The sequence below is a fragment of the Papio anubis genome, chromosome 18 (genome assembly GCF_008728515.1).
Source record: "Papio anubis isolate 15944 chromosome 18, Panubis1.0, whole genome shotgun sequence".
Lineage (NCBI taxonomy): Eukaryota > Metazoa > Chordata > Mammalia > Primates > Cercopithecidae > Papio > Papio anubis.
Window position 1 is genome coordinate 1,039,249 of NC_044993.1, and position 25,646 is coordinate 1,064,894.

General features: G+C 61.3%; 2 protein-coding genes across 2 annotated transcripts in view; one reads left to right on the forward strand and one right to left on the reverse strand.

Annotated features, from left to right (window-relative positions):
* Positions 1-506: 506 nt before the first annotated feature.
* The window catches only part of CBFA2T3 (CBFA2/RUNX1 partner transcriptional co-repressor 3), a 64,926-nt gene continuing 39,786 nt past the window's right edge, over positions 507-25,646 (forward strand). The window contains 1 exon segment of the mRNA XM_031658029.1: positions 507-803. The gene's annotated coding sequence lies outside the window, so the exon portion shown is untranslated.
* On the reverse strand, positions 9,894-11,270 carry LOC110742074. Its single transcript, XM_021932289.2, is given in 2 exon segments — positions 9,894-10,257; positions 10,260-11,270. Coding segments are annotated over 2 exon segments (486 nt in total). The 5' UTR covers positions 10,498-11,270; the 3' UTR covers positions 9,894-10,009.

Genomic DNA, 25,646 nt, shown 5'->3' on the forward strand with positions numbered 1-25,646 from the left:
CCCCCTCAACCCTCACCCCCACCCACCCCCCTTCAGCCTCCCGCGCGGCCGCCAGAAGCCGCGGCTCTAAAGCTGCGAGACCCGCGGCCACCGACTGCTGCGAGGTGGGTGTGCGCGGCCTGCGGAGGGGGAGAGGGTGGGCGCAGGCGGGGGCCGCCCCCCAGAGCCGCGCCCCCTCCACGGCGCCCGCGCCCCGCCCCCGCGCCCCCTCCCCCTCCCCGCGCCCCCTCCCGCTCCCCGCGCCCGGTGCTCCGCGCAGCCCCGGCCCCCACGGCCAGTTCTTAGGGCGCGCCCCGGTGGCGGTGGCGGAGGCGTTGGGGGCGGCTCTCGGCGGCGGGGAGCCCCTCTCCAGGCCGGCGCCCCGGGGCGGAGCTGAGCGCGATGGGCGCCGGGCGGGAGGCAGGTGGCGCAGCGGCGGCGGTGGGGGGCAGGAGGCGGAGGCGGAGCGCGCGGGGCGGGGGCCGCGGGGCCCCGTGAGACTCTCGGGCGAGCGCGCGGCGTTGGAGCCACAGGCGCGGCGGCTGGACCCGGCGCGGGCCGCGGAGGCCGGAGACCGCCCGGCGCGGGGTGCGCGCTTTGTTCCCGCGCGGGGTGGCCGGAGCCGAGTCCCCGGCATGGCCCAGGCGGCCGCCCCGCGCGCCCCAGCCCCGCCGCGCGCCTGAGCCCGGTGCGGCGCCAGAAGACGGCGCGCAGCCGCCTCCGAATCGCGGAGGTGGGGACCGAGCTGGAAGGAGCAGCTGCTCCCGGACCGGGTCACGCGTGTGCGCCGTCCGCCGCCCCCCGGACCCCCCGGACCCCCGACCGTAAGTGCCGCGTCCGCCCCGCGCGCCGCCGCCGCTCTCCCCCGACTCCGCCCGCGGCTGCCGTTCCCGGATCTGCGCCGCAGCCGCGCGGAGCGCACGGGCCGTTTTGAAAGTTGGTGCCCACGGCAGGGTGGAGCCAGCCCGCCCAGCGCCCACCCATCCGAGCTGAGCGCAGCCCCCTGTGAGCGGGAGCCCGACTCCGCGGGGCTGCGGTGAAAACTTCTCAGGGGAAACGACGCGCCCGGGCTGAAGCCCGCGGGCTCCCCTGGGGCCGCCCGGTTTTCCTAACAAAGGCCCCGCGGCCCGCGTGACGGGGACTCGGGAGTGGGGAGGCCGAGGGCGGCCCTGGGAGAGGCCGCCGAGGTACGCCGGCCGTGCAGCTGGGGAGGAGGGTCCAGAGCTCCCTCCAGCCCCTCCCTCTCCCGCCCGGGTCCCCGGCGCTGCCCGGCGGGCTCAGGGTGGTCCGCGCTGGGGGGCCTGGACCCTGCCTGGCGCGCCGCCTCTGGGGTCCTGACGGCCGCGGGCCTCGGCACAGCCCGGTGGCAGCGATGGCGCGCACAGCCTTTGGGAAGCGTCCATCTGTGTTGGGCAGGCCCGGAGCCAGGCTGTGGGAACAGCGGGGAGGGAGGTGTGAGCCTCTGTGGAGGGACAGATGGCTGGAAACGCAGCCCTAGACGGCTGACTTCACTTACGTGGAGCAGAAGGCGGCCAGGCTGGTGGCGGCGACTCAGAGCCGCTGGGCTCGAACACCCCTGTGGCTGGCGCACCCCGCCCCGCGGCCCAAGCACCCCCGTGTGCTGGGGTCATGGCCGGGCTGTGCCCACCCTTCACCCTGTGGGCTGAGGCCGGCTGACTTAGGCCCATTCCAGGGCCCAGGAAGAAAAACGTTTCCTTTGAAAAGAGCACGTCGCGTGCTCCTGTGGGTGGGGGCTGGTCGGTAGCTGTCAGGCTTGTGGCTCCGGCCAGGGTGCGGCTGCTGTGCGTCCGGCCCGGGTGTGCGTTTCCTCTCCTGGACCAGGAACAGGAGGTTCCCAGGGCAGCCACCTCGGAGGACGGGTCGGCCGGGGATAAGGGGCGGGGGCCCGTTATTAGGTGCCTGGCATTGCTCAAGTTGCTGCGAGGTTGGGGAAACTTCTTGAGACTGGGACTCCCCTGTGTCCCCCAGACCTGAAGGGGTGAGGGCTGGGCCTGAGCGTGTCCGACCCTCACCTGCCCCTGGCATCGCTCTCCCGGCAGGGGAGGAGGCAGGAAGGCCCAGCCCACAGTTCCTGGGCACGCTCATCCGTGGAGGGCTGGCTCTGTGTGCCTCTGGGGTTGGGCTGTGTCCTTTGCCCCGGCTCCAGTCTGGGCGTTGGGAGTCAGAAACTTCCACGGGGGCCAGACAGGCGGATGCTGCGCACGCTGGAGCCGCGGGGAGGGTCCTGTTCAGTGTGCCAACAGCACCGTGCCTGGAAAAGCCATGCTGTTTGGGACTGTCCTGCTGGGCAAGTGGCCACTCTTCCACACTGAAAGGGAAACAAAGGAAGAAGCGCCCAGAGCAGGAGGAACAGATGTGGCCTCCACCCGAGATTGGGGCTCAGGGAGGGCAGAGAGTATGGCATGAGGATCAGTCTTCCGGCAGGCTCCATCTCTCCTGGGATGTGCTGGGATCCTCTAGCGACAGGGGAGAAGGGAAGTTCACATGAGTGGTTCGTGGTGCTGGGGCCACGCTGTGGCCACCTGTGAAGCCAGGGCCGGTGAGCGGGAGGGCTTTCCCCAGACATCTCCTTCTAGAACCCTCCGGGGCTGCGCAGCCACACGCCAGCCGCCCGAGCCCCCCTGAGCTCTTCCCCTGCCGCCCGCTATCCGCGTAATTCAGTTACCACCTCCAGGAAATCTCTCTGGTTTGGCTCCACGTATTTTCATTTCTGCATGACTGGAAGAAATTAATTTTTCTCCCTACGTGAGGATCTGGAGACGCTGCGGGCAGGCCGGGTCACTAATCCTCAAGATCCCAGCCCTCAGGGCTGCACCAGGGAGGGCTGGGCCTCGCTGCTGCCACGTCTGGGGTGGTGGGGAGGGTGTGAGATGGGTGAGGCATTTTCCTGCCAGCTTCTGGAACCATCTTGGGGCTCTCTGCTGGCCTCCCCCTCCCCTGCTGCACCGTTCGCAGGTTGACTTTGGGGTTTTCTGATTCATCCTCAGCCTCCCACAGTGCCAGGGTGGAAGGATGGTGGTTGAATTCAGTGGATCTGATTTCCTTCCCAGGCAGGGAGGGAGCAGGAACAACTTCAGCGTGCCCCAGTGCTGTGTGTGCCCCGCGGGTGTTCGGACCCAGCATGGAGGGAGCAGCAGGACCTTGTTAGTGGTGCCACAGGTGAAGGCACCGGCGTCTCCGTGGGGCTGCTCTCCCGGCCGGCACTTGCTGCACTGCCTGCCTGTGGCCTGTCTCTCCTCTCAGAGGGTCACGGAATGGTTCTTACAGCCTATGACAGCGCTGGGGATTACACGCACTGTTGTGTCCCTGTAACACCCACGAGGGCCATGTAGCATTCCCCATCTCCAATGCCGGGAGAGGTACAGTCACTCCACAGGTCATGCAGGGAGCCAGTCTGATGGTGGGCTGCATCGAGTGTCTCCAGGCCCCTGTCCAGCCCCGCCCAGCCCCTGTCCGGCCCCTGCCTGGGCGTTCCTTTGCCTGTGCCGTGTGATGGTGGGCTGCATCGAGTGTCTCCAGGCCCCTGTGTCTCCAGGCCCCTGTCCAGCCCCGCCCAGCCCCTGTCCATCCCCTGCCTGGGCGTTCCTTTGCCTGTGCCGTGGGTCCCCATCCCCAGCCTGCCAGGCCACGTTCTTAGAGCACCTGAGCACCCCCAAGGGGCCGGGGGATCTGGTGGCTGAGAGCTTGGTCATGACTCGGGGTTAGCACTGTAGGTACAAAAGCCCTCCTGGACACAGGCCCTGGGGCCCATCTGGGGTCAGGGCTCAGGTGGGAGAACTTGACCTCTGCCCTGCCTGGGTCATGGAGCCCCAGAGCCAACCTCATCCCAGCTGCTCTAGTCCTGCACCTCTGGCCAGCCTCACCTCTGCCTCCCACCCTGTGTGCAGAGGAGGGGGGTTGTTGTTGCTAAAGACCCTCCAGAAGCCACTGGAACATTGCCCGGCTGTTACCGCAGACAACATCCACTGTTCGTAGAAATCCACGTCCAGGCGACAGATGTCACCTCCCAGGCTGGCCTCAGGCCCCTGGGGACGGTAGGGACCCAAACTCTACAATTCGTCAATGCCAGACGGTGACTTTGCCACCACTTCACTTACAGGACAAAAAGTGCCCGTCCTCTGGTGCCCATTCCCTGGGCAAGTATTGATGGAACACCTTACTCCATACCAGGCGGGGGCAGAATCACATGCAGTGAGAGGCACCCAGGCCCTGCACTGGATGCTCACAGCAGCCCTGAAAGCACCGCTGCTGCCCCACTTTCCAGACCGGGAAGCCGAGGCCCAGAGAGGTTCCCAGCTTGCAGCACAGGAGCCGGACACGGGTGGGCGCCACAGGGCTCTGCCTCTGACACATCCAGGGTGGTCAGGCGCCTGGAACTTCCCACTGAGTTCTGACGGGGGAAGGCCAGCGTGGGGACGGCAGGGAGGGGGCCGGGCCCCTGTAGAGTCCAGTGCACACAGTGGGCTGGGACCCGCTGCCTCGCAGGGACAGGAGGGGGTGGAAACACAGCTGCCGGGGTACTGGCTAGGGGGCTGCAGACCACTTGAGGGCAGCTCAGAGGGAGGCTCATGACAGCGTCACCATCCTTGGTGTCAGGGTCTGGGCCAGGTTGGGTGGACACCATGCTGTTCGTCCACCTCGTGGCTCAGTCTCCCTGGGAATGCCTGTGTCAGTGAACCACACCCCAGATCATTTCCTGGGGGGTTTATTCTCCACCCCCTTACTTTCCTGGGCAGAGTGAGAAGGCCTGGTTCTGCTTCTGCAGTTCGCCGGGCCGGGACTGTCCTTTCAGCGGAGCCCGGGCTGTGCTGCAGGGAACAGCTCACCCCGCAGGCTTGGGAAGGGCCGCCTTAGCCAAGAGCAAATGCAGGCAAGGGCTTTGCTTGTCTGGAAAAAAATTCCTGGAGTGGAAACCGCCCTTGTAGCATCAGTGGAAAAGACTCAGGCGGAGACCTGGCACTTGGGCTGGAAACTGACGATGAGGACTGAGAGAAATTACCGCTTCCCAGTCCCCACTTCTGAGCTCGCAGCTGCCCTGAGGGTGGGAGCTGGGGTCTGAGCTCGCAGCTGGCCCCGAGGGTGGGAGCTGGGGACTCAGGACCTGCTGAGATCGGGCTTTCCGCCTGTGCTGTGGCAGTGAGTTTCCTGTGGCAATAAAACAGAAGTTCAGACTTCTGCTTTTTGTAATTCGTGGGACCTCACTGAGAGCCAGATGTCACTGGGAAGGAAAACAAAGATGAATTTGGCCGTAATAAGGAAGATGTCTCCCGGAGCTGAGGCGCCAGCAGCCCAGCCGGCAGCTCACCCTACACTGTTCTCGGCCGCCTGCCTCTGCGTTTCCCACCCGCTCAGCCTCCCAGGGCCGGTTCTGCCCCGTGTCGGGTCTGGGCAGCACAGAGCCTCCTCGGCTGCCCCTGAGGCTGGGGTCATGGTGGATGTGGCAGGAGGAGGTTTGGGGAGGAAGTCCGGGCACCGACGCGGTCTTTTGTTTACTCGGCAGAGAAAAGTCCACACCGGTGAGGCAGCAGGTGGGACCTGCTGGTGACCAGGATGGGAGATGCCCGGGAGACGCCCAGGAAATGCCTGGGGCAGTCAGGAGGGCTCCTGCGCACCCTGGTGGCCCCAGGCCACAGATGGAACTCACGAGGAAGTCCCCGCCCAGTGTACCCAACCTCCTTGAGTAGCCAGGAAAACCAGGGTGCAGTCAAGCCAGCAAGGGAAGCAGCACCCGTTGCAGTGAGGCCCTCTTACAGGTGGGGAGGGGCTCCCCACCAGGGCCAGGGGTGACTGCATCCCCCTGCCCTGTTCTCAGAGGCAGCGGGGAGGGGGTGGGCAGCCGCTCAGCTTCTTGGAGCCCCCATCTGGATTCAGCTCCCCTCCCAGCAGCTGCGTGACCTACAGCAGATATTCCCGTCTGTCCCTCGGGTTTCAGACGCAACATGCGGTCACAAAGGCATCTACCCCTTCGGGCTGTGATGAGCTGGGAAAGGCCTGTGTGTGTCTGGGCTGGGACTGTCAGCCTCGTCCCCTTTCTGGGGGGACACCCAGTGGTGTCCTGCGACTCAGTGGTGCATGAGGCATGAAGGCAGCTCTGCACCCAGGCCCCCTTCTCTGCAGGCCCCCAAACAGAAGCTCACTTTCTGCACCTTTGCACAATGGGGTGGTCCAGAGAGACCACCTCAATGGTCAGACCCCAGACCCCGGGCCCTGTGCCTGCTCCACCCACGCAGGGACAGCCTGCAAGGTTGGGGCCAAGCCCTGGGGCCCAGCATGCACCATGCCACCTGCAGACTGTTTACAGAGGGGAAACTGAGGGTAGGATCAGTTGCACTCTCTAGTTACTCCCTGTCAGAGGCAGAATTCCCACTTGGGAGCCTAGGTATTTCTGCCTAGGGGATTCTCAGGCCCCTCCCCTTGCCTTGGCCGCCACCCCGGGGCTCCGCAGCCTAATCCAGAGCAGCCTGTACTCAGAGCACAGTGGACCTGGGGCCCTTCCACGCGGCGTCTCCTGCGCCAGAGACATCAGAACCCAGGACTGCCCCTGACCGGTGGCAGTGTTGGGTCTCTGGGCCATGGCTGTGCCTGAGTGGACAGAACAGGGGCCTTGGGTGCTGGACTCCACGTATCCCTGTGCCTGATGGTGGCTTGCAGCTCCACCACGTGGCCTTCAGTTCCCTTAAAGAATGTGTCCTTCTGAACTTCGGGGGTGGAAGAGGGCAGGGCACAGCCCTTCATGCCTCTTTCGCGGCGTCTCTGCCTCCCCTACCAGGCCCTGCCAACAGCAAGAACAGGCAGGCAGCAAGGCCAGACCTATCTCCACTCTGGGCCTCCGTGTCCTCACCTGTCCCTTGGGAGGGTTGGTCAGCACTGCAGTACCGTGTACTGTGCACAGGGAAGACGGAGCCTCGCCTGCCGCTCCCCGATGGTGCAGGCCAAGCGTGTGGCTGAGACCCTCTCTGTGTGGCCCTGCTGGCTGCTGTGTCCCCACTGTGCCTCTGCAGCCGAGCTGCTCCTTCAGGGTCCACCACTGTTCATGCCCAGAAGCCCAGACCATCCAACAGGGGACCTGGGAGCAGAGTGTTCGGGAACATGCACGGAGCCTCCCCTTTGGGCCCGAGTCAGCTTCTCCTGTGACCTGAGCAGCCACCGTGTGGCAGCCCTTGTCACCCGTGCCTGTGTGTGCCGAGGGGCAGCCTCTCCCCAGGGAGCTTCAGCGTGCCAGGCAAGGGGCGTGGATCATTTCAGACTGTCTCGTGGCCACGTTGAAAAAAGGAAGAGGCCGGGCGCGGTGGCTCAAGCCTGTAATCCCAGCACTTTGGGAGGCCGAGACGGGTGGACCACGAGGTCAGGAGATCGAGACCATCCTGGCTAACACGGTGAAACCCCGTCTCTACTAAGAAATACAAAAAACTAGCCGGGCGAGGTGGCGGGCGCCTGTAGTCCCAGCTACTCGGGAGGCTGAGGCCGGAGAATGGCGTGAACCCGGGAGGCGGAGCTTGCAGTGAGCTGAGATCCGGCCACTGCACTCCAGCCTGGGCTACAGAGTCTCAAAAAAAAAAAAAAAAGAAAGAAAAAAGGAAGAAGAGACTGGGCAAAATTAATGCTTATAATATATAATCTTACTTAACTCAGTGTGTCCAAAACTCATTATTTTCAACATGCACTGATTTTTTAAGTGACTGAGGTATTTTATTTAAGCTCTCGCAGGGGCAGTGTGCACCTTGAACTCACTGGGGTCTCGCCTCCGCCCTCCTCATGCCGGTTCTGTGCTTGCGGCCGTTGCACTGCACAGAGCAGAGGGACAGGGATTTCACCAAGTGACACACGCATGGCATGAAGTGGCCACTATGGCTGTGGGGATGCAGGCGTGTGGCACTGTGAGGTGTGCGGAGGCGTGTGAGGTGTGTAGAGGTATGTGAAGTGTGCAGAAGTATGCAGACGTGGCACTGTGAGGCGTGCAGTCTGGGGCCCTGCCCTGGGGGAGCGCAGAGCATCCCCCAGGAGTTGACCAGTGAGGCAAATGGGAGGTGCACCAGGCAGGGCCGGGGCCACAGGGCAAAGCGTGTCTGGAGAGAAGGCTGGTGGCTTGCACACTGAGGGCCTGACGTGTCTCTGGGCATGCAGGCTTCCAGCAGAAGTGACGTCTCCAGGTCCTGGCTCCATGCCATCACCTCCCTCAAGCTCCCAGGACCTGGCCCAAGAGGCCATTTTCTTTTCTTTCTTTCTTTTTTTTCCCCCAGACAGTCTCACTCTGCCACCCAGGCTGGAGTGCAATGGTGCAATCTCAGCTCACAGCAACCTCCATCTCCCAGCTTCAAGTGATTCTCCTGCCTCAGTCTCCCGAGTAGCTGGGATTACAGCCACACGTGTGCACCTGGCTTGGTGTGTGTGTGTGTTTAGTAGAGACATGGGTTTGCCATGTTGGCCAGGCTGCTCTCGAACTCCTGACCTCAGGTGATCCACCTGCCTCGGCCTCCCAAAGTGCTGGGATGACAGGCGTGAGCACCGCACCGGCCTCTTTTTTCCCTTCCTTTAGAGTGGGGGTCCTTGTCTGTCGCTCAGGCTGGAGTGCAGTGGTGTGATCATGGCTCACTGCTGCCTTAACCTCCTGGGCTCAAGCGATCCTCCTGCTTCAGCCTACAGAGTAGCTGGGACTACAGGTGTTCACCACCATGCCCAGCTAATGGTTTTTTTAATTTTTAATTTTTTTGGTAGAGATGGAGGCTCGCTACATGGCCCAGGCTGTCTCAAGCTCCTGGGCTCAAGTGATCCTCCTGCCTCAGCCTCCCGGAGTGCTGGGATTGTAGGTGTGAGCCACTGCCCAGCTTAAGAGGCTGTTCTACGGTCATTGAGTCCAATGCCAGGGCGCTTCTCTCCTGGAAGTGTGCTCTGCCCGTTTGCCGGTATGAGGAAGCGGGGGCCGTATGAGGGGCCACCTGGCAGCCTGTCTCGGCGACGACGCCAGCCCTGAGGTCACTGTATCGGGTGCCGTTACCAGGGGCGCACATGCAGGTGCGTGCGTGTAAAGTCTGAGTGTGGATGGCATGCACACGTGTGCATGTGTGTGGCATACCACGGTGTGAAAACCAGGCCAGGAGGAAGCATGACCTATGACCTGGCTGTCCAGACTCACAGGGGATCCCCACAGCCAGCCTCAGAGAATGTTCCGCGCATGATAAGTGTGTCGGCGAAGTGCTCACCCTCCCCAAACCCTCCTTCCCGTCCCCTCTGCACTGTGACCCCATGAGAGCTTTTATAAAGCATGAGTCGTGACACCAGGGCTCACCAGGGGCCACAGCACCTGCGTCCAACCAAACCTGCCCAGACCCAGGGACCGTGCTGCCCTGGGACTGGGGTGACCGGAGGGACAAGCAGAGGCCTGAGCTGCAGGCCAGTGCCCCCAGCACCTGCTCACTCTGCACCACGGGGCCAGCCCACGGCCCTTCTCCACCTCTGGCTTATCCTTGGCATGTGGAGGGGCTTCTGCCCAGGGGACCTTCAGGCTGGAAAGGTCACTTGCCACAGACTGGTCCTTGTGGGCCCCTCCCACCCCTAAGGGTGTGCTTGTGTCTCTGGAAGGGGGGTGTTTGCAGCAAGAAGGTCACTCAGCTCCCACTCACTCCAGCCACCAGCCTTCTGGGCCCTGGCCTCCACCCTCCTGGTTACCAGCACAGCCAGGCCCACAGAACCAGGGCTGGGGTCACAGCAGTGTCTCCCGCTACCTGCCTGCAGGTGGGCCCCAGTAGACAGGAGCAGAGCCCCTGGGAGGGAGGCTGAGCCCCTCTCACATTTGCCCCCGCATCTCCTCACTCCTCCACCCCTAGCTCCCAGTCTGCCCCCTCCCCATCTCCTCACTCCTCCACCCCCAGCCCCCGGTCAGCATCCCCCACCCATCTCTGTGAACTTGCCTGTTCTGGACGCCTTGGATGAGGGGGACGGGGCCACAGGTGGCTGTTGCATCTGGCTCTGTCACTCAGCACGGGGCCTTCATGGCTCCCCGCACTGGAGCCTAGTGGGCAGCGTCCTTCCCTGTGGCTGAGTTGCACAGCACTGTGCGGAAAGACCATGTTTTGTGTGTCTGTTGATGGACTCGTGGGTTGTTGCCCCCATTGTGGTTACGGTGGACCACGCAGCCGTGGGTATTGGTAGTTTTTGCGTGGACGACACAGCCGTGGGTATCGGTAGTTTCTGCGTGGACGACACAGCTGTGGGTATTGGTAGTTTTTGCGTGGATGACACAGCCGTGGGTATTGGTGGTTTTGCGTGGACCATGCAGCCGTAGGTATCGGTAGTTTTTGCGTGGACGACACAGCCGTGGGTATCGGTAGTTTTTGTGTGGACCACGCAGCCGTGAGTATCGGCAGTTTTTGTGTGGACCACACAGCCGTGGGTATCGGCAGTTTTTGTGTGGACCACGCAGCCGTGGCTATTGGTAGCTTTTGCGTGGACCACGCAGCCGTGGCTATTGGTAGCTTTTGCAGGGATGAATGTCTTCATTTCTCTTGGTTGGATTCCTAGGAGTAGAATCCCTGGCTCCCCTGGGGACTCTGGGTTTAATTGTCCACAGGGTTTCAGGGGATAAATTATCAAGAAAAGCTGCTGTCCTGGTGGGCAGGGGGCTTGGCCTTGCTGTCACCGCGTCCTCCCGCAGGCACGGGAGAGCAGCCGTCTCCACACCTCTCACAGGCGATGGTGCACTGGCCCCGGGGATGGATGCGGTTACCTGAGGTCACCGGCTGGTTCAGGGACACTCTGGGTTGTTTGCACAGCGGCGGCCAGGCTGCCTGCAAGCTGCTGTCCTATTTGATTCCACAAACAGTTATGGGATCTCTCCAGCATGTCCTATTTGATTCCACAAACAGTTATGGGATCTCTCCAGCACCTGCTTTCTGACCGCGTGACTCGTGCCAGATTCTGTACCTGGTTTCTTTGCTTCTACCCCAGCCCCCCCATCCCAGGTCCATTTTGCACATGGCAGACAGATGGGTCCCATTAAAGGCCAGTCACAGCTCTCCAGGGATGGAGCCGAGGTCCTTGTGGGGCCAAGACCACACAAACTCCTCTCCCTTCCATCACCCACCATCACCCACTCTGCTCCGCCTTGCTGCTGCCCACCATGCCTGGCTGGCTGCAGTTCAGGGCCTTTGCACTACTGGGCCCCCATGCCTGGAATGCTCTCCCCCGACGCCTGCATGGCTCCCAGCTTCCCTTCCTCAGGTCTTGCTCAGATGTCACCTTTTCAGTGGCCACCCACTCACCCACCCCGTGCCTCTCCCGACCACCACACCTCCGAGCCTTGGCCGAGGGTCTTGTACATTTGCACAGTGTTCCTGGGCTCCCGTCCGAGGTCAGCTCCGTGGGGCAGGACTTTTGTCTGTCTGCCCCCTGCACCTGACACGGGAGGTGCTCAGGACACAGGCACCCTGTCTTGCCTGAGGGACGGTCCCCAACACCCCACCTGGCGGGTGACAGGGCCCGGGGTCGCCGGCTGCTTCAGGGCCGCCCTCACTGGGTGCTGGAAGAGGGTTGTTTGCACAGCGGCTGGGCTGCCTGCAAGCTGCCGTCGTATTTGATTCCACAAACAAATACATCCTGTGTCCGCTTTCCAGCCCTGGGGCTTGATCCTGGGTCTCGCCTGTGTGGGGGCAGCTGGACGTTGTGACCACAGAAGCAGCTTGGAGTGGCCTAGCGTTTGTGACTCCCTCACAGACGTGGCCTTGGGCCCGCTCCGCCTGGTCATCAGCCCCCGAGGCCGGGGAGTGAGGGAGCATCCCCTAAACCACAGGATCCCAGAAACGCCCCCTCCAAGCACAGCTGTGCCAGAACCGGGCAAGAAGCTGCTCGGGCCCCAGTGCTGCCGAACAAAACACCCCAAACTCAGAGGCGTGAGGCAGCCCTGGCGGTGCCCAGAGACCCTGGGGCCGGGAGATGGAACAGAGCCCCGTGGCCCCGTGATGGCCCCATGGTGGCCAGGGTCTCGGCCGGGTGGTCTTCCCTGCTGGGGTTCAAAGGCTCAGCTTGGGGATGCCAGGGGCTCGGTCAGCAGCAGTGGGTGCCGCCCTCCATGCGGCTCCCACTTCAGAGAACACTCCATGCTGGGCAGGCTTCCCCAGGTCGGCATCTACGGCTTTTCTGAGCTGACTGCAGGGTGTCATGAGGCGCCTCTCCATCGTGGCCCGTGTAGGCCAGCGGGAGGAGATCAGATCCCACCTCCTGAGGGAGCAGGTGGATCAGTATTGGCTCGCCACGTGTCAGTAGGGCTTGGCTCCTTGGGTAGGGGGATGGGCTAGCTGGGCCTCTGGGGCCTGGGGAGGAGGAGGCAGGAGGGGGATCATCCCAGGCAGTGCTGGCTTCCCAGGCTCCCTCTGTGACAGCTGAACCCCCTACAGCTGCCGCCCAGCCCCGGAGCAGCCTGGAGATTATCACCCGCAGGCTCCATGCCAGGCTGGTACCTGGCTGGCATGGCCCCCATGGCCAAGGCCGCTGTCTCCCTGGGTGCCCAGCTCTGACCTCATGAAGGGTTGCAGGGAGGTCCCTGGAGAACAGGTGGACCCGCCTCTTCCCTAGCCCCTCCTCCACCCCGGCAGGATTCGGACACCCAGATAACAGGCTGGCTTTGGGGTCAGGATCTGGCCCCAGGAGGAGCTGGGGCCCCCAGTTTCCAGCTGCCTCTCCCCATGGACGGGGCCCAGCAGCCTCACCTCAGCGGGGGTGTCAGTGCTGCCTGGGAGAGTCCATGCACCTGAGGGCAGGGCGGGACCCGGCTTGTCACATTGACCTGGTCTTCATGCTGACATCTCTGGGCCACGCTTCCATCTGACCTAGCTCCTTAGGTGGTGCCCATTCATTCCTTCGACAAACAGTGATTGGTGCCTGCTGTACGCCTGAGGCTTCGGCTCCGTCTGGGAGAGACAGAAGTGAAGGAGGGGAGCCGCCATGTGTCGCCCCCCCAGGGCCGTGGGGGTTGACGCTGGCTTCTCTGGTAAAGGGACATGGAGCTTACCTGCGGGAGGAGGGAAGGGCCACGCATGCCAGGCCCGAGGCAGGAGTGTGCCACCACCTCCAGGACCAGCGAGGAGCCTTGTCTCAGAGAAAGGAGATGAGGGCAGGGAGGCGGCGGGGGCTGGGCGGGGCCAGACTGGCTGCCCTGCCACTACAAGGACCTCGTTCTGAGGTGGGGCACAAGTGACAGGCAGGGAAGGCCGCATGAGCTCCTGGGAGCCTACGGTGCACCGAGGCATCAGCCGGATCCGGAGGAGGAATTCCCAGCAATCCCCGCTGTAAATGCCTTCATCCTGTCTTACAGCCAAGGAAACTGAGGCTCAGCAGGCCCCACCCTGCATCTAGCTTGTCCCTCAGGAAGATCTTGCCCTCGGGCCTCCGTGCAGCCATGCGGTGGGGGCGGTGCTCACCCACACTCTCCTGAAACAAAGCTCGTTGGCTGACCCAGGGCCACCTGGTGTGACATGTGACAAACAGTGTCATAGCTCTGAGACTCGGCCTGCTGACCGACCCCGAGCAGGAGAGATGGAAGGAGGTCGCTCCACCTCGATGCCTGAAAACCGCAGCGCAGGGCAGTGGAGATGCCGACATTTTGGAGATGAAGCTGGGACAGACGCCTCCCAGCCCACAGCACGCCGGGTCCCTCGGAGCACTTGGGGGGCCTTCAGTGGTGGATTGGGGAGGTTTGTCCAGTTGGACATTGGAGGATGAATTTGTCACACCTTTTACATGCTGGAAGCCCCCTGCACGGAGCCCAGATTCACTCCTCGCCTCTGGGAGAAAGGCTGGGCTCTTGGAGGCAGCAGCCCGGCTCCGGAACCCAGTTGTACCCCGGCTGCAGCTCTGCTCGGACCTCCTGGGAATTCACTCACTGGCCCCACCGCAGTGGGACTGACCCCCTTTCACAGGTGGGGAAAGTGAGTCCACCCAGCGCCCACCAAGTGCTCCCTGCAGAATTCACGGGGGCCTCCCCCACCTCACGGAGCTGACGTCCAGGGGGCAGAAGAGATGGTGCCAGCTCGAGGCTGCTACCTGTGGGAGGCAGGACAACCTTGTCTTTCTAGTCCTGGTCCTTCTGTCTCTCTTTAAAAAATCATCGTGAAAACGTTCACACGGCCTCTGGTGAAGAGAGGATGGCACCGACTCCAGAGTGCCGCCCACGTCCTTGGTGACCGGGGCTCCCCATGCTGCAGCCTGGAAAAGCCCATCGCGGGGAAGCTGGGAGTCCAGGGTGCAGGGGCAGCTCTGAGCCCCCAGGAAGGCACATTCCCAGACTCCGCACACGCAGGGGCTCCTGGTGGGCAGTCGGGCAGACAGTGAAAGCTGAGGGACGGTCCCTGAAGAAACGAGAAGCCTCCGGTTCCCGTGTTGCCCTGGAGGGAGGAGCAGCATATTCAGAGCCATCCAGGTGGCCTCAGGCAAGTCTTGAGTCTCTCGGAGCCTGTGTCTCCCACTGCACAGTGACCGCTCGCCCCACCTGCCACCCTCAGAGTTGTCCTCCTGCTGGGATGAGAGTAGCACGGGGCACTCGGAGCAGGTCTCTGGCTGCCTGGCACAGGAAGGGCCTCTCTTCTCTGCGGAATATTCCCTGGGGGCTGCTTTGACTCAGCAGCACCGTCCCCCCGCCCGGCCCCCTGCAGATCTCCTGGAGGCTGCATGAGAGCGCGCGGTGGATGAGTCAGGGTACCCAGAAGGCTCCGCTCAGGAGGGAGCAGCAGAGCCAGCCCCTCGTGGGTCTCCCCCAAGCAGCTGCCACCACGGCTGCGGCTGCACCGTGCCCGAGCCCGGCCCATCTGCCTGCCTGGCACCTTCCCAAGGCCGGGGGCTGGGAGAGGACCAATCGGGGCAGGGCTGGAACCCGGTCCTCTGCCCACTGCGGACATGGCCCGCTGCCCCAGGGCCAGGGAGCACGGTGTCCAGGACGAGGCCCTTGCTGTGTGACTCCGGGCAGGCCCCTGTCTCCTCTGCTGCCTCCCCCTTGGGCTGGTGCAGAGCTGAGACCCCTCACAGACACAGCAAGCCCTGGGCTTGGCCACAGTGACCGGTGGCTTCTAGTTTCTTCAGGGGCCGTCCCTCAGTTTTCACTGTCTACCCGACTGCCCCGTTGTCACCCACACGTGGTCAGGGGTGTGCGGCTCTGTGGCCTTGGTGGAGAAAGCACTCAGTGAGGTGGGGGGCGGTGGCAGCGGCCTCCATCAGCCCGAAGCTGTGGGCAGGACTCGTCGTCATGGCCTCTGGTTAGGTCTAAATTCAGCAGGTGGTTTCCTGCACCTGCTTGGCCCCCAGTGCCTGGCTGTTCCCGCCGTGTCCGGCCAGCTGGGGCAATGGGTGAGACCAGCTGCATCTGGGCAGCAGAGGCTGTTTGACAAGAGTGACCTCATGCTCCCGGCCATGGGGCCTCTGCCTCTGGGGAGCCACAAAGCTTGTCCTGAGCCGCCTTGCAGGGACCACTCCCTGCATCCAGTTGCTTCGAGGCCCCGTGGCACAGCACTGAGAGCTGCCCTGGTTGCCCCCGCAGCCACCACTGGGCCCTCCGCCTGCCCTCCTCCCCGTGGCCTGTGTCTGCGCTGGCCAGGTCTGCCCATTGCTGGACCCTTCTCCAAGGCCATCCCGGCCATCACCCCTGAGAGCTTCGTTCTCTGCCGCCTTCCTGGACCCCAGGTCCCTCTCCTTTGGTCTCAGCAGAATCTAGTCTCCTCGTGGTCAGTGGCCCCAGGGAGGCAGGGCAAGGGCGGGGCTTGTGCAGGGCCACTGGGGCGGTCCTCAAGGTACACAGCACACTCCATGTCAGCACAGCCCTTGCAGCTCCCAGCGAATAGCGCGGAAGGCGGGGCCCAGAGAGGGCAGATCTTCACCCAGGCTCACTAGGACTCAGCCCAGCAGGTGCGGCCCCTCCAGGGTAGACATGACCACCACCTGCCCTGCCCCCACCCCATGGGGGTCCTTGCTTTAGCCCAGCAGGCGCAGTCCTCCCACCCGGGCTCCTTGCTTTAGCCCTGGCTGGGTCGCTGTGACCTTGCCTGACCACGCCCCCACCTCCACCCGGGTCCTTGCTGTAACCCTGGCTGGATCGCCGTGCACCCTCAGCATCAGATCCCAGGGTTCTGAGGGTCTTCCTGGTCTTTGCACTGTGGTGATCTATGCTTCCAAAGTCCTGGCCAGTGAGCCGGGGCTCCTCCCCTGGCCCCACCTTTGAGACAGGACCATCCTCGGGGCTGGATTCGGCATTCTGGTCTTTCCCCAGAGCCTCCCCAACCTAGAAGGTGCAGGCGTCCAGCCCAGGAGCCCAGCGCCTACATTCCAAAGCCGACCTCCATGTCAGGGCCTTCCCACCCTGACAGCAGGAGCGACAGATGTGTGAGCCGGGTTGCAGAGGACGTGCGGCTTGGCCTCCCTCCCGAGCCGTGCTGCGCACCGGGACTGGGCTGTGCGGAGCCTGATGCCCCTTCATGACTCAGCTGCTCCTCGGCTCACACAGCAGGAAGTGCATTTGTTGCTCATGTTGACTCCCAAAGGCCTCAAACAAACAGCCCTTCTGGTGGCAGTGGATGTGGCAGGTAACGTGGGCAGCCAAAGGTCTGAGAGGCCCCCACTTGGGCTGAGGTCTCTGTGCAAGTCCCTGGCGGCTCAGGAAACCTCGAGGCAGCAAGCAGGAGCTCAGCCTGGTGGCCTGCCTGGAAGAGGAGGCAGGCAGGGGGCAGTGGGCAGAAGCACCAAATCCTTACCTCCTCTGTGCGATGAGGAGGGGGTGCAGGTCCCCCCGTTTCACAGGGAGAACGCTGAGGCCCAGCAAGGCCAGGGGACTCACCCACACCAGTGGACGCTGACTTCAAACCCGAAAGTGGTGCCCCCAGCTCGCCAACCTGCTGTGCGGTCTCAGCACATCACAAACTGCTCCGCGTCTCTCCCTCCACATTTGGCAAATCGGGGAGACGTGGGGTATTTGGAGGGACCCGGTGGGAGCCCGGCAGCTGTGCAGGTGAAGGCACTGGGGGCCTGTGTAGAGCCGGCTGTCAGGGTCGGGTCCCAGCGCTGTCCGTCCCGCTGTGCACCTTGAGCAGTTCCTTCCTCTCTGGGCCACTGCTGCCCCATCTGTACAGTGGAAAGAGTGAGAGGTTTATGTGTTCATCATGATTATATAACAGAACAGCCTCCTGGGGCGGGGGGACTGCCAAGGTTAAATGAGTTAGTATTTTGTTGGCCACGTGCAACCACACAGGGGCAAAGCCTGTGCTACAGGAACATTGGCGTCGCTGTCTCCGAGGTTGGCATGGGATTCCAGGAAGGGGCCGTCCGCCACCCTCCGGTGGCGGCTGCAAGCCGGGACCCAGCCTGTAGGAGGGATTTGCCAGGGAACAGGCGTGGGTTGGCAGCTCGCCAGGGCGTGGGTGTATTCTTGACCCTGCCGTCGGGAAGGCCTCAAGCACAGCCCTGGCATGGGGCAGGAAGGCAGAGTGCTTGCAGAATGTCTGCCCCGGGCACCGGCACGGCCAGGCCCTGGGACTCCGGTCCTCTCTTCTCTGTGCAGCAAAGGGCGGACAGGATTTAATGCTCCACTCCATAGAGCCCCTTCCCACCGTGCCCAAGCTGGTGCCCGAGGCAGACATGGTGAGTGCACCGCAGCACTCGGCCCTCTCAATCCTGCTAAGGCAGCGGCAGCCTTCCCGCGGAGGGCCCCAGGCCCTGCTGCTGGACAGGACTTTTACTCTGGCTAGACGGGCTCTGAGAGCCCAGCCAGCTCTGGCCACCTCCACACCCTTAGACTGCGGAAACCGAGGGTAAGAACAGGGTCAGCTTCTGTGGGGGCTGATTTCCAGGGAGGCCTGGGGTACCCTCTTGGGTGAAGACCCTCAAGATGCCCTTAGACCGGGAGCACCCCCACCCACCGTGTGGCACAGCCCGGCTTCAGCCCCTGAACCCGGCTCCCGGGACGTCCTGGCCACGACACGTTTGGTGGCATCGACACCAGCCCTGAACTCAGAGTCCCGGGCTCACGGCTCACCCTGGCCTGTCCCGGTGATTTAACCTCGGGCAGGCAGTTGCCTCTGTGGGCCTCAGCTTTGACGTGTGTGAACTGGAAGTCAAAATGTACCGTGCCGAGAGGTCTGGGTGAGACGGGGTGAGGCGTCCCTATTCCCCGGGTGAACATTTACTGAAGCAAGCGAATGAATAACTGTGTCATTACCATGAAGGCTGTGGTGCATGTGGGGGGCGTCCCAGGTGCCCCCGAGGAAGCAACTTAAATGAGGGCGCTGCAGCCACGAGGCCCCCAGCACCTCGATGTACGGCTCAGGAAATGGCAGCTGACAGGATCCTAATTCCCAGGGGTCCCATTTAGGGTGACTCTTATCCTCCTGCCGCCCCAGGCTTAAGGCAGAGCTTTCTGGACAAAATCCAGGCCTCCCGACTGCCCCTCCCTCGCTCCCTCAACAAAATGTGGCCCAAGAAGTAAGCAGGGGGCTGCAGACAGAGAGGGGGAGCAGGGGCCGGACCCCCACCCAGGGAGATCCCGGGAATAGGGGCCCACGCGCCGCCCTGGATCGGGAAATCCCGGCTGGCAGGGTGCCACCACCTCCCTGCCACCCCATCCGTCACCAGCCAGACACATTTTCGGTCCTGCCAAGCTGGGGTGGGGCAGTGTGGCACTGAGGATCGGCTCAGCTTCCCTGCTCCCCCACCATCCTTTCTGCTGCCTGCGTGTAATTAACAGAGTAATTAAAAACAGGATGAGTTAATTGGTATTCATTTATGTGGCAGATGTTTTTAATTGAGGCAGGAAACAATTTACCTGTTTACATCAACAATGGCAAAAGCAGGCTTGTAAAACACATTTAAAAAAATATTTTCCTCTCCCTTCCTAAAAATAATTGAAATCACTTGGTCTCCCCTGCCCCAGGCCTCTGCCCTGTGAGAGATGGGCAGGCCCTGCCTGGGGGAAGGCCCAGGGTGGGGGCGGAGCAGGGAGGTCCCGCCAAGAGGAAACATCTGTTTAAAAGGTTTGCCTCCAGAGCAGCCTGTTTTCCTTAAATTCAGAGAAAGGATGTGTTGTTCCAGGTTATGGAGACACCGGCCTCCACAGCCTAGAGGCTGCTCTCCAAGATGCCTCCCCAGCAAGTCTGGCCCTGCTGTTTAATGTAGCCCCCTGGCAAGGGGCTTGGCCTCCAGGAGGGCAGGAGGCAGCCTCAGGTGGGCCTGGCTGGAGGAAGACCACCCAGCTGGGGCTGGCAATCAGGCAGGGCAGGGAGGGGCTGGGGACCCAGTCCTCCTGGCAGAATCCGGGAACAGACAGGTGTGGCTGCCCCCCAAGGGGAGGCAGAGGCCGCCCTCATCCACCTGCGTTTTTGGTGCCTTTGGCATTGTGTGGTGGGGCCTCCTGCCACTCCGTCACCACACACCACCTGTGGCCATTGGAATTTAAATTAATTAAGATGAAATATTCCTGGCCAGGAGCAGTGGTTCACGCCTGTAATCCCAGCACTTTGAGAAGCCGAGGTGGGCGGATCACTTGAGGTCAGGAGTTTGAGACCAGCCTGGCCAAACTGGTGAAATCCAGTCTCTACTTAAAAAGAAAATTGGCTGGGCGTGGTGGTGGGCGCCTGTAACCCCAGCTGCTCGGGAGGCTGAGGCATGAGAATCGCTTGAATCTGAGAGGTGGAGGTTGCAGCGAGCCAAGATCATGCCTCTGCATTTCACCCTGAAATTGGAGATTCCATCTCAAAAAAATATCTCGGAGCGAGATTCCATCTCAAAAAAAAAAAAAAAAAGGTAAAATAAAATGTAAAATTCAGTTTTCCCCTCACAGGGCTTCCTTTCGAGTACTGAGCAGCCAGGTGGGGCTCCGGCGACTGTCAGTGTATGGGCCTAGAACATTCCACTGTTGCAGAAGCTTCATTGTTCAGCCGACTTACATGTCCTGGTTTGGGAGGACGACAGGCCTCGGGCGCACACCGCCTGACCCTTTCACCATCTGGGGAAGGAGAGAGGCAGGAACGCCCACCCCAAGGAGAGTCATGAATACTTGAGCGGAGCGCTCAGGAAGCTGCTGGTTTACAGACTGGCACTAATTGAGCACTTGCTGTATACCTGCGCTTGTAAATCGATTTAATTCTCATTCTCATGCTGCTTCCCAAGGCCTCTTTGTGCCGATGAGGGAACCGAGGCCCAGGAATTGCAGTGTGAGGCAGGGTCTGACGTGGCCTCCAGACCTGCATTGAAACGGCCTCCACGGATTAAGTGGAGCAACGCTGACTTTCCAGCAGTTCGACTTGTAGGCACCATCCTTGCCTTTGTTTTTAAAGTAATCATGCACCAGACTGCACCTGCTCAGAAGTAACTGGGTTCCTGCCCGGGGACTCCGCGGAGAGGCTGCTCTGGGTGGGAGGGAACACCTGCGCCTCGCCCTGCACTATGCATGCAGTTTGGAGAATTCGAGGAGCGGGCTTTGCCCTTGTGATCATGGCCGTGGGCACTGGGCTTCTTACCTGTAAGGCTGAGTGAATACCGCCCGTGGGGACAGCGCCTGAGGCAATGCTGCTGTTAGAAATGTTTCTTTAGAAATAGAATGCTTGTTCCCTGGTGCTGCAAAGAAATAACACTTGAACATAAACTTAATTCTCTCGGCAAGGCCATTTTGACTTTCTGCAGAAAGGGTCCGCTCGTCAGCAGTTTTGCCACGAGAGTGCAATGAACAAAGGAGACCAGGGTCATTTATAACCTGACGCGTCCACCCTGTTCTACTGCTATGTCCGGTTTCCATTGGCTGGAACAGGACCTCACATTCTGTATTTGTCCCAATTGGCTATAGAACTTTTTAAAAGAGGCAAAGGCAGAGGAGAATAAAGGAAGGAGGAAGTAACTTGCGGAATGCTGAGAAAGATAAAAACACCTTCAAATAAGGAAGAGGAACAGGTTATGACCTAATGTTTGCTTGGACCAGTATAAGCATGCCAGGGCAAATATTTAGCCTAAGTTGCGGGAGCTAAGAACATAAAGTATATTGATTTCTTTTTTTTATTATTTTTTTTTGAGACGGAGTCTCGCTCTGTCGCCCAGGCTGGAGTGCAGTGGCCGGATCTCAGCTCAATGCAAGCTCCGCCTCCTGGGTTCCCAGCATTCTCCTGCCTCCCGAGTAGCTGGGACTACAGGCACCCACCACCACGCCCAGCTAGTTTTTTGTGTTTTTTTAGTAGAGACGGGGTTTCACCGTGTTCGCCAGGATGGTCTCAATCTCCTGACCTCGTGATCCACCCGTCTCAGCCTCCCAAAGTGCTGGGATTACACACTTGAACCACCGCGCCCGGCCAAGTACGTTGATTTCTTTATTACTACTAGCAGATATTTAAGAATGTTAGCACAGGTCTTTGAATAAATTGTGCTTCTAAGAGAAGTTACTATTTATTCCTAATTAGACGAGGAGGAAAGTCTTTGAAGAGGAATCTCTGCTTCTTTACACTGATGAGCCGGCGAGCCTGCAGCTCCGACCTCTCTCTGCACCGACCCTGGAGGCCGTGTGGCCCCAAGGTTCTCGGCACCCGCTGCCGTGGGAGGCCGGGCTGGGCCATGTGGGTGACCTGCCATGGAACTTCTGGGACATTTTGAGAGTTCTTAGGGCAAGAAGACAGAATGTTCTAGACTGAGGGCTCTGGCCTGGGCATACAAGAAGACAGAATGTTCTAGACTGAGGGCTCTGGCCTGGGCATAGCTCTGCTCTGCCCTCCCTCCTGGAGGCATCGGAGGCCACCCAGCCTCCTGTGTGGGGCTCACAACATAAAACCAGCAGCAGCCACACATTTTCAGGCGGTCGGCGGGCCATGCACTTGGAGCTCAAGGCTTATGCCAGTAGCTGTGTGGCCTCTGGAGGGGCGGGAGCCCCACCCTGTCCAGAAGGCGAGAGTGGTGAAGGCCTCCCCGTGGCTGTGGACGGGGACCTCGATGTCATGCAGCTGGTTCCAGGGGCAGTCCCAGCCCACACTGCGAAGGCAGGGGGACCAGGGCCCCTTCTGATCCCAGGGCAAGAGGACGGGGCCCAGGCCATGGTGGGGCCTTCTCCGGGACCTCCCTTCACCCCCGGCCTGCAGCGGTCATTGAGGCACCAGGTCGGTGCCTCAATGTCAAAAAACTGAGAAGCAAAAGAGGCATTTGTGTGCGCGTTTGCATTTGGGTGGGGGTGAGAGAGAAAAGCCACAGGCATCCCCAGCCCAGGGTCCTGGGGTCCCAGGGGCTCTCTGCAGTCAGCACCAGGGAGGCCACGCTGTCTCTCCACGTGGGTCACTTCCTGCACAGTCTGGCCACGCCAGCTCACAGGAAGTGGGGGGAAGCGCCAGGGCGAAGCCAGCCCAGGCCGTCCACTCCAGGGAGGCCACCTCTAAAATCCTGTTTGGGCTGCTAGGGCTTGTGGGTTTCATGTGCGCCGTCTCCTGGGGTCCCTCTACGCACACGGGAGGGACCAAGGGGATTGCGGCCCCACACCTGTCTGCACGCACACTTGTGTGCACCCGCACTCTCGTGTGCACCTACAGTCTCGTCTGCATGCGTGTGTCATACGTGCGGACATCACATGTCACACTCATGAGGCTGCGGGGAGAACGTTCTGGCACTTCAGGGAAAACGTTCTCGACTTGACGCAGAGGCACCATGAGCCGCCAGACCCTGATTGTTCCTCAGCGTCCACACGGGCTGCGGCGTGACTTTAAACTTGGCAGCCGCCCTCCGCAGAGTTCAAGGTGATTTGCAGTCAATTTGTACATTTTTTTAAACAGCGACGATACTTTGGGAAGCGGTTTAGCCTCCCCTGGCGCCTCATTGGCAGAAAATCCTAACAGAGGGCCTCAGGTTTCCAGGGGTTTCCAGACCCTCCACAGACAGTTGAGCCTTCCCTGCAGGCCCTGCACGTGGGAGTGTCTTGTTCCCAGGGCTGTGCGACCTGCCTGTCCCCGGCATCCCAGCCTCTGTGCCCTCCCTGGGGCAGGCCCTCCTCTCTACCCTTCTCCCCTGTTGTCCCCAGCACCCCAGCCTCTGTGCCCTCCCTGGGGCAGGCCCTCCTCTCCACCCTTCTCCCGTGGTGTCCCCAGCACCACAGCCTCTGTGCCCTCCCTGGGGCAGGCCCTCCCCTCTACCCTTCTCCCCTGTTGTCCCCGGCACCCCAGTCTCTGTGCTCTCCCTGGGGCAGGCCCTCCCCTCCGCCTTTCTTCCCCCGCGTCCCCGGCATCCCAGCCTCTGTGCCCTCCCCTCTGCCTTTCTCCCACGGTGCCAGTTCCTCAGCCTTCAGAACCAGGTGCAGCATTGCCTCTTCCTGGAAGGTTCTCTAGCACTTGCTTGTGTCTGGGGCTGTCTGTGGGACTTTCTGCTCCACACCGAAGTCCAGGCGCGTGGCTGTGCAGAGGGCAGGGCCAGGTAACTCACACCTGCAGCCCAGGCCTGGGGTCAGCCGACAGCCGATGATCTCAGATTCCACCAGTTCTCCAGTTCTCTTCCTTTTTCTTTTCTCTTTCTTTTTTTTTGGTGGGGGATGGAGTCTCGCTCTGTCACCTGGGCTGGAGTGCTGTGGCGCGATCTTGGCTCACTGCGACCCCTGGTTCAAGCGAATCTCCTGCCTCAGCCTCCCAAGCAGTTCTCCTTTCCTAAAAGAGTGTGTGTTGCCGCGCCTGTCTAGTAACCCATATGACGTTGGCGACCCTGCCCTCCCCTCTGCCAGCCCCTCCACCCAGCAGTCAGGTCTTCACCCCCAGGGGCTGCAGCAAGGAGGGGCCTGTGCCAGGGGCCAAGAGGCATTTTTAAAAATAAAACGAGGATGTGGTGTAAAATAAAGGGCTGGGAGGCAAGGAGGGAAGGCAGAGGAGCCCCTCCCATCCCCCTTCCCCGCCAGCCCACCCACCTCTCCCCAAGGGCCACCCTTGTTCCCTCCAGAAAAGCTGTCTGCACATCAGGCCACCTCTCAGGCAGGGATGTTCTGAAGCCATCCCTGAGGTCACACGGCCCTTACTAGACAACATGCACACACGAACACCCACCCCACGAATACGGAGAGGAATACACATGTACACATACACCCACACGTACACGATGAGTGCACACACACGGACACACCCATGCACACGCATGAATACACACATGCGCACATACACCCACATGTACACATGAGTGCACACACATACATGGACACACACCCATGCACATGCATGAATACACACGCATACACACACATACACCCACATGTATACGTGAGTGCACACATACACGGACACCCATGCACACATGAATACACACAACGCATGAATACACATGCACACACCCACACGTACATGTAAGTGCACACACATAGTCATGGACACACCCATGCACATACATGAATGCACACAAGCATTAATACACATGCACACATATACCTACATGTACATGTGAGTGCACACATGGATACACACCCATGCACACACATGAATACACAGATACGAATACACACACACATACACCCACATGTATACGTGAGTGGACACACATACACGGATATGCATCCATGCACACACATGAATACACACCCATGCACCCACATACACATATGCATGAATACACACGCACACATATACCCACATATACACATGAATGCACACATGCACACGGATACACACCCACGCACACGTGTGCCCATGCACACACATGAATACACACCCATGCACCACGTACACACATGCATGCACACTCACATGCACACATATACCCACATATACACGTGAATGCACACATACTCATGGATACACACCCATGCACATGCATGAATACACACCCATGCACCACGTACACACATGCATGAATACACACCCATGCACCACGTACACACATACATGAATACACACCCATGCACCACGTACACACATGCATGCACACTCACATGCACCACGTACACACGTGCATGAATACACACCCATGCACCACGTACACACGTGCACGCACACTCACATGCACCACGTACACACGTGCACGCACACTCACATGCACACACCTGATGGATAGAGGACACCGTGACACTCCTGAGAGGCGAAGGTGGCAGGGAGTGGCCCAGGGAGGGCGAGGTTCTGACCCAGCTGACCAGCCACACAGACCACCAGGGCCCCCACCCACCCTGTGTCCAGCCCACGTGTCTGTTCATTCTCTGCGCTTCCCCCTCAGTGCCCCCACCTCCACGCTGCCCCCTCCACGCTCCCCCCTCCATGCTGCCTGCGGGGCTCCTGAAGGAGCTGTCCGTCCTCTGAGTTGAGGTCAGACTGGAGAACTCCTCAGATAGGCAGACCCAGGGCAGGAGGCCACCACCCACCAGTTCCCCCAGCCCCATCTTCTCCCCACCCCACACCCACGCCTCCTCCTGACAGCACCCCCAGCACACGGATCCTCATGCGGAAGTTTGCTTGTCTGCAGGTCGGCTGCCTCCCTTGGTGGCTTGCGGGCACGGGGACAAGAGAAGGGATCGGCCACCCCCAGGACTCCCAGGGTGCCAGGGCCGGTGCTGGGTGAGGACACCGCCCCTTCCTCCCTCCGCCCCTTCCCCGGGCTGGCAGCCACACCCCCACCCCCACCCCATCCCGGCAGGCAGCGGGCGGCCCAGATGGCGGGGCCGCCTCCCCCAGGGCGCTCAGGGAGTTGCTGTTGGCAGC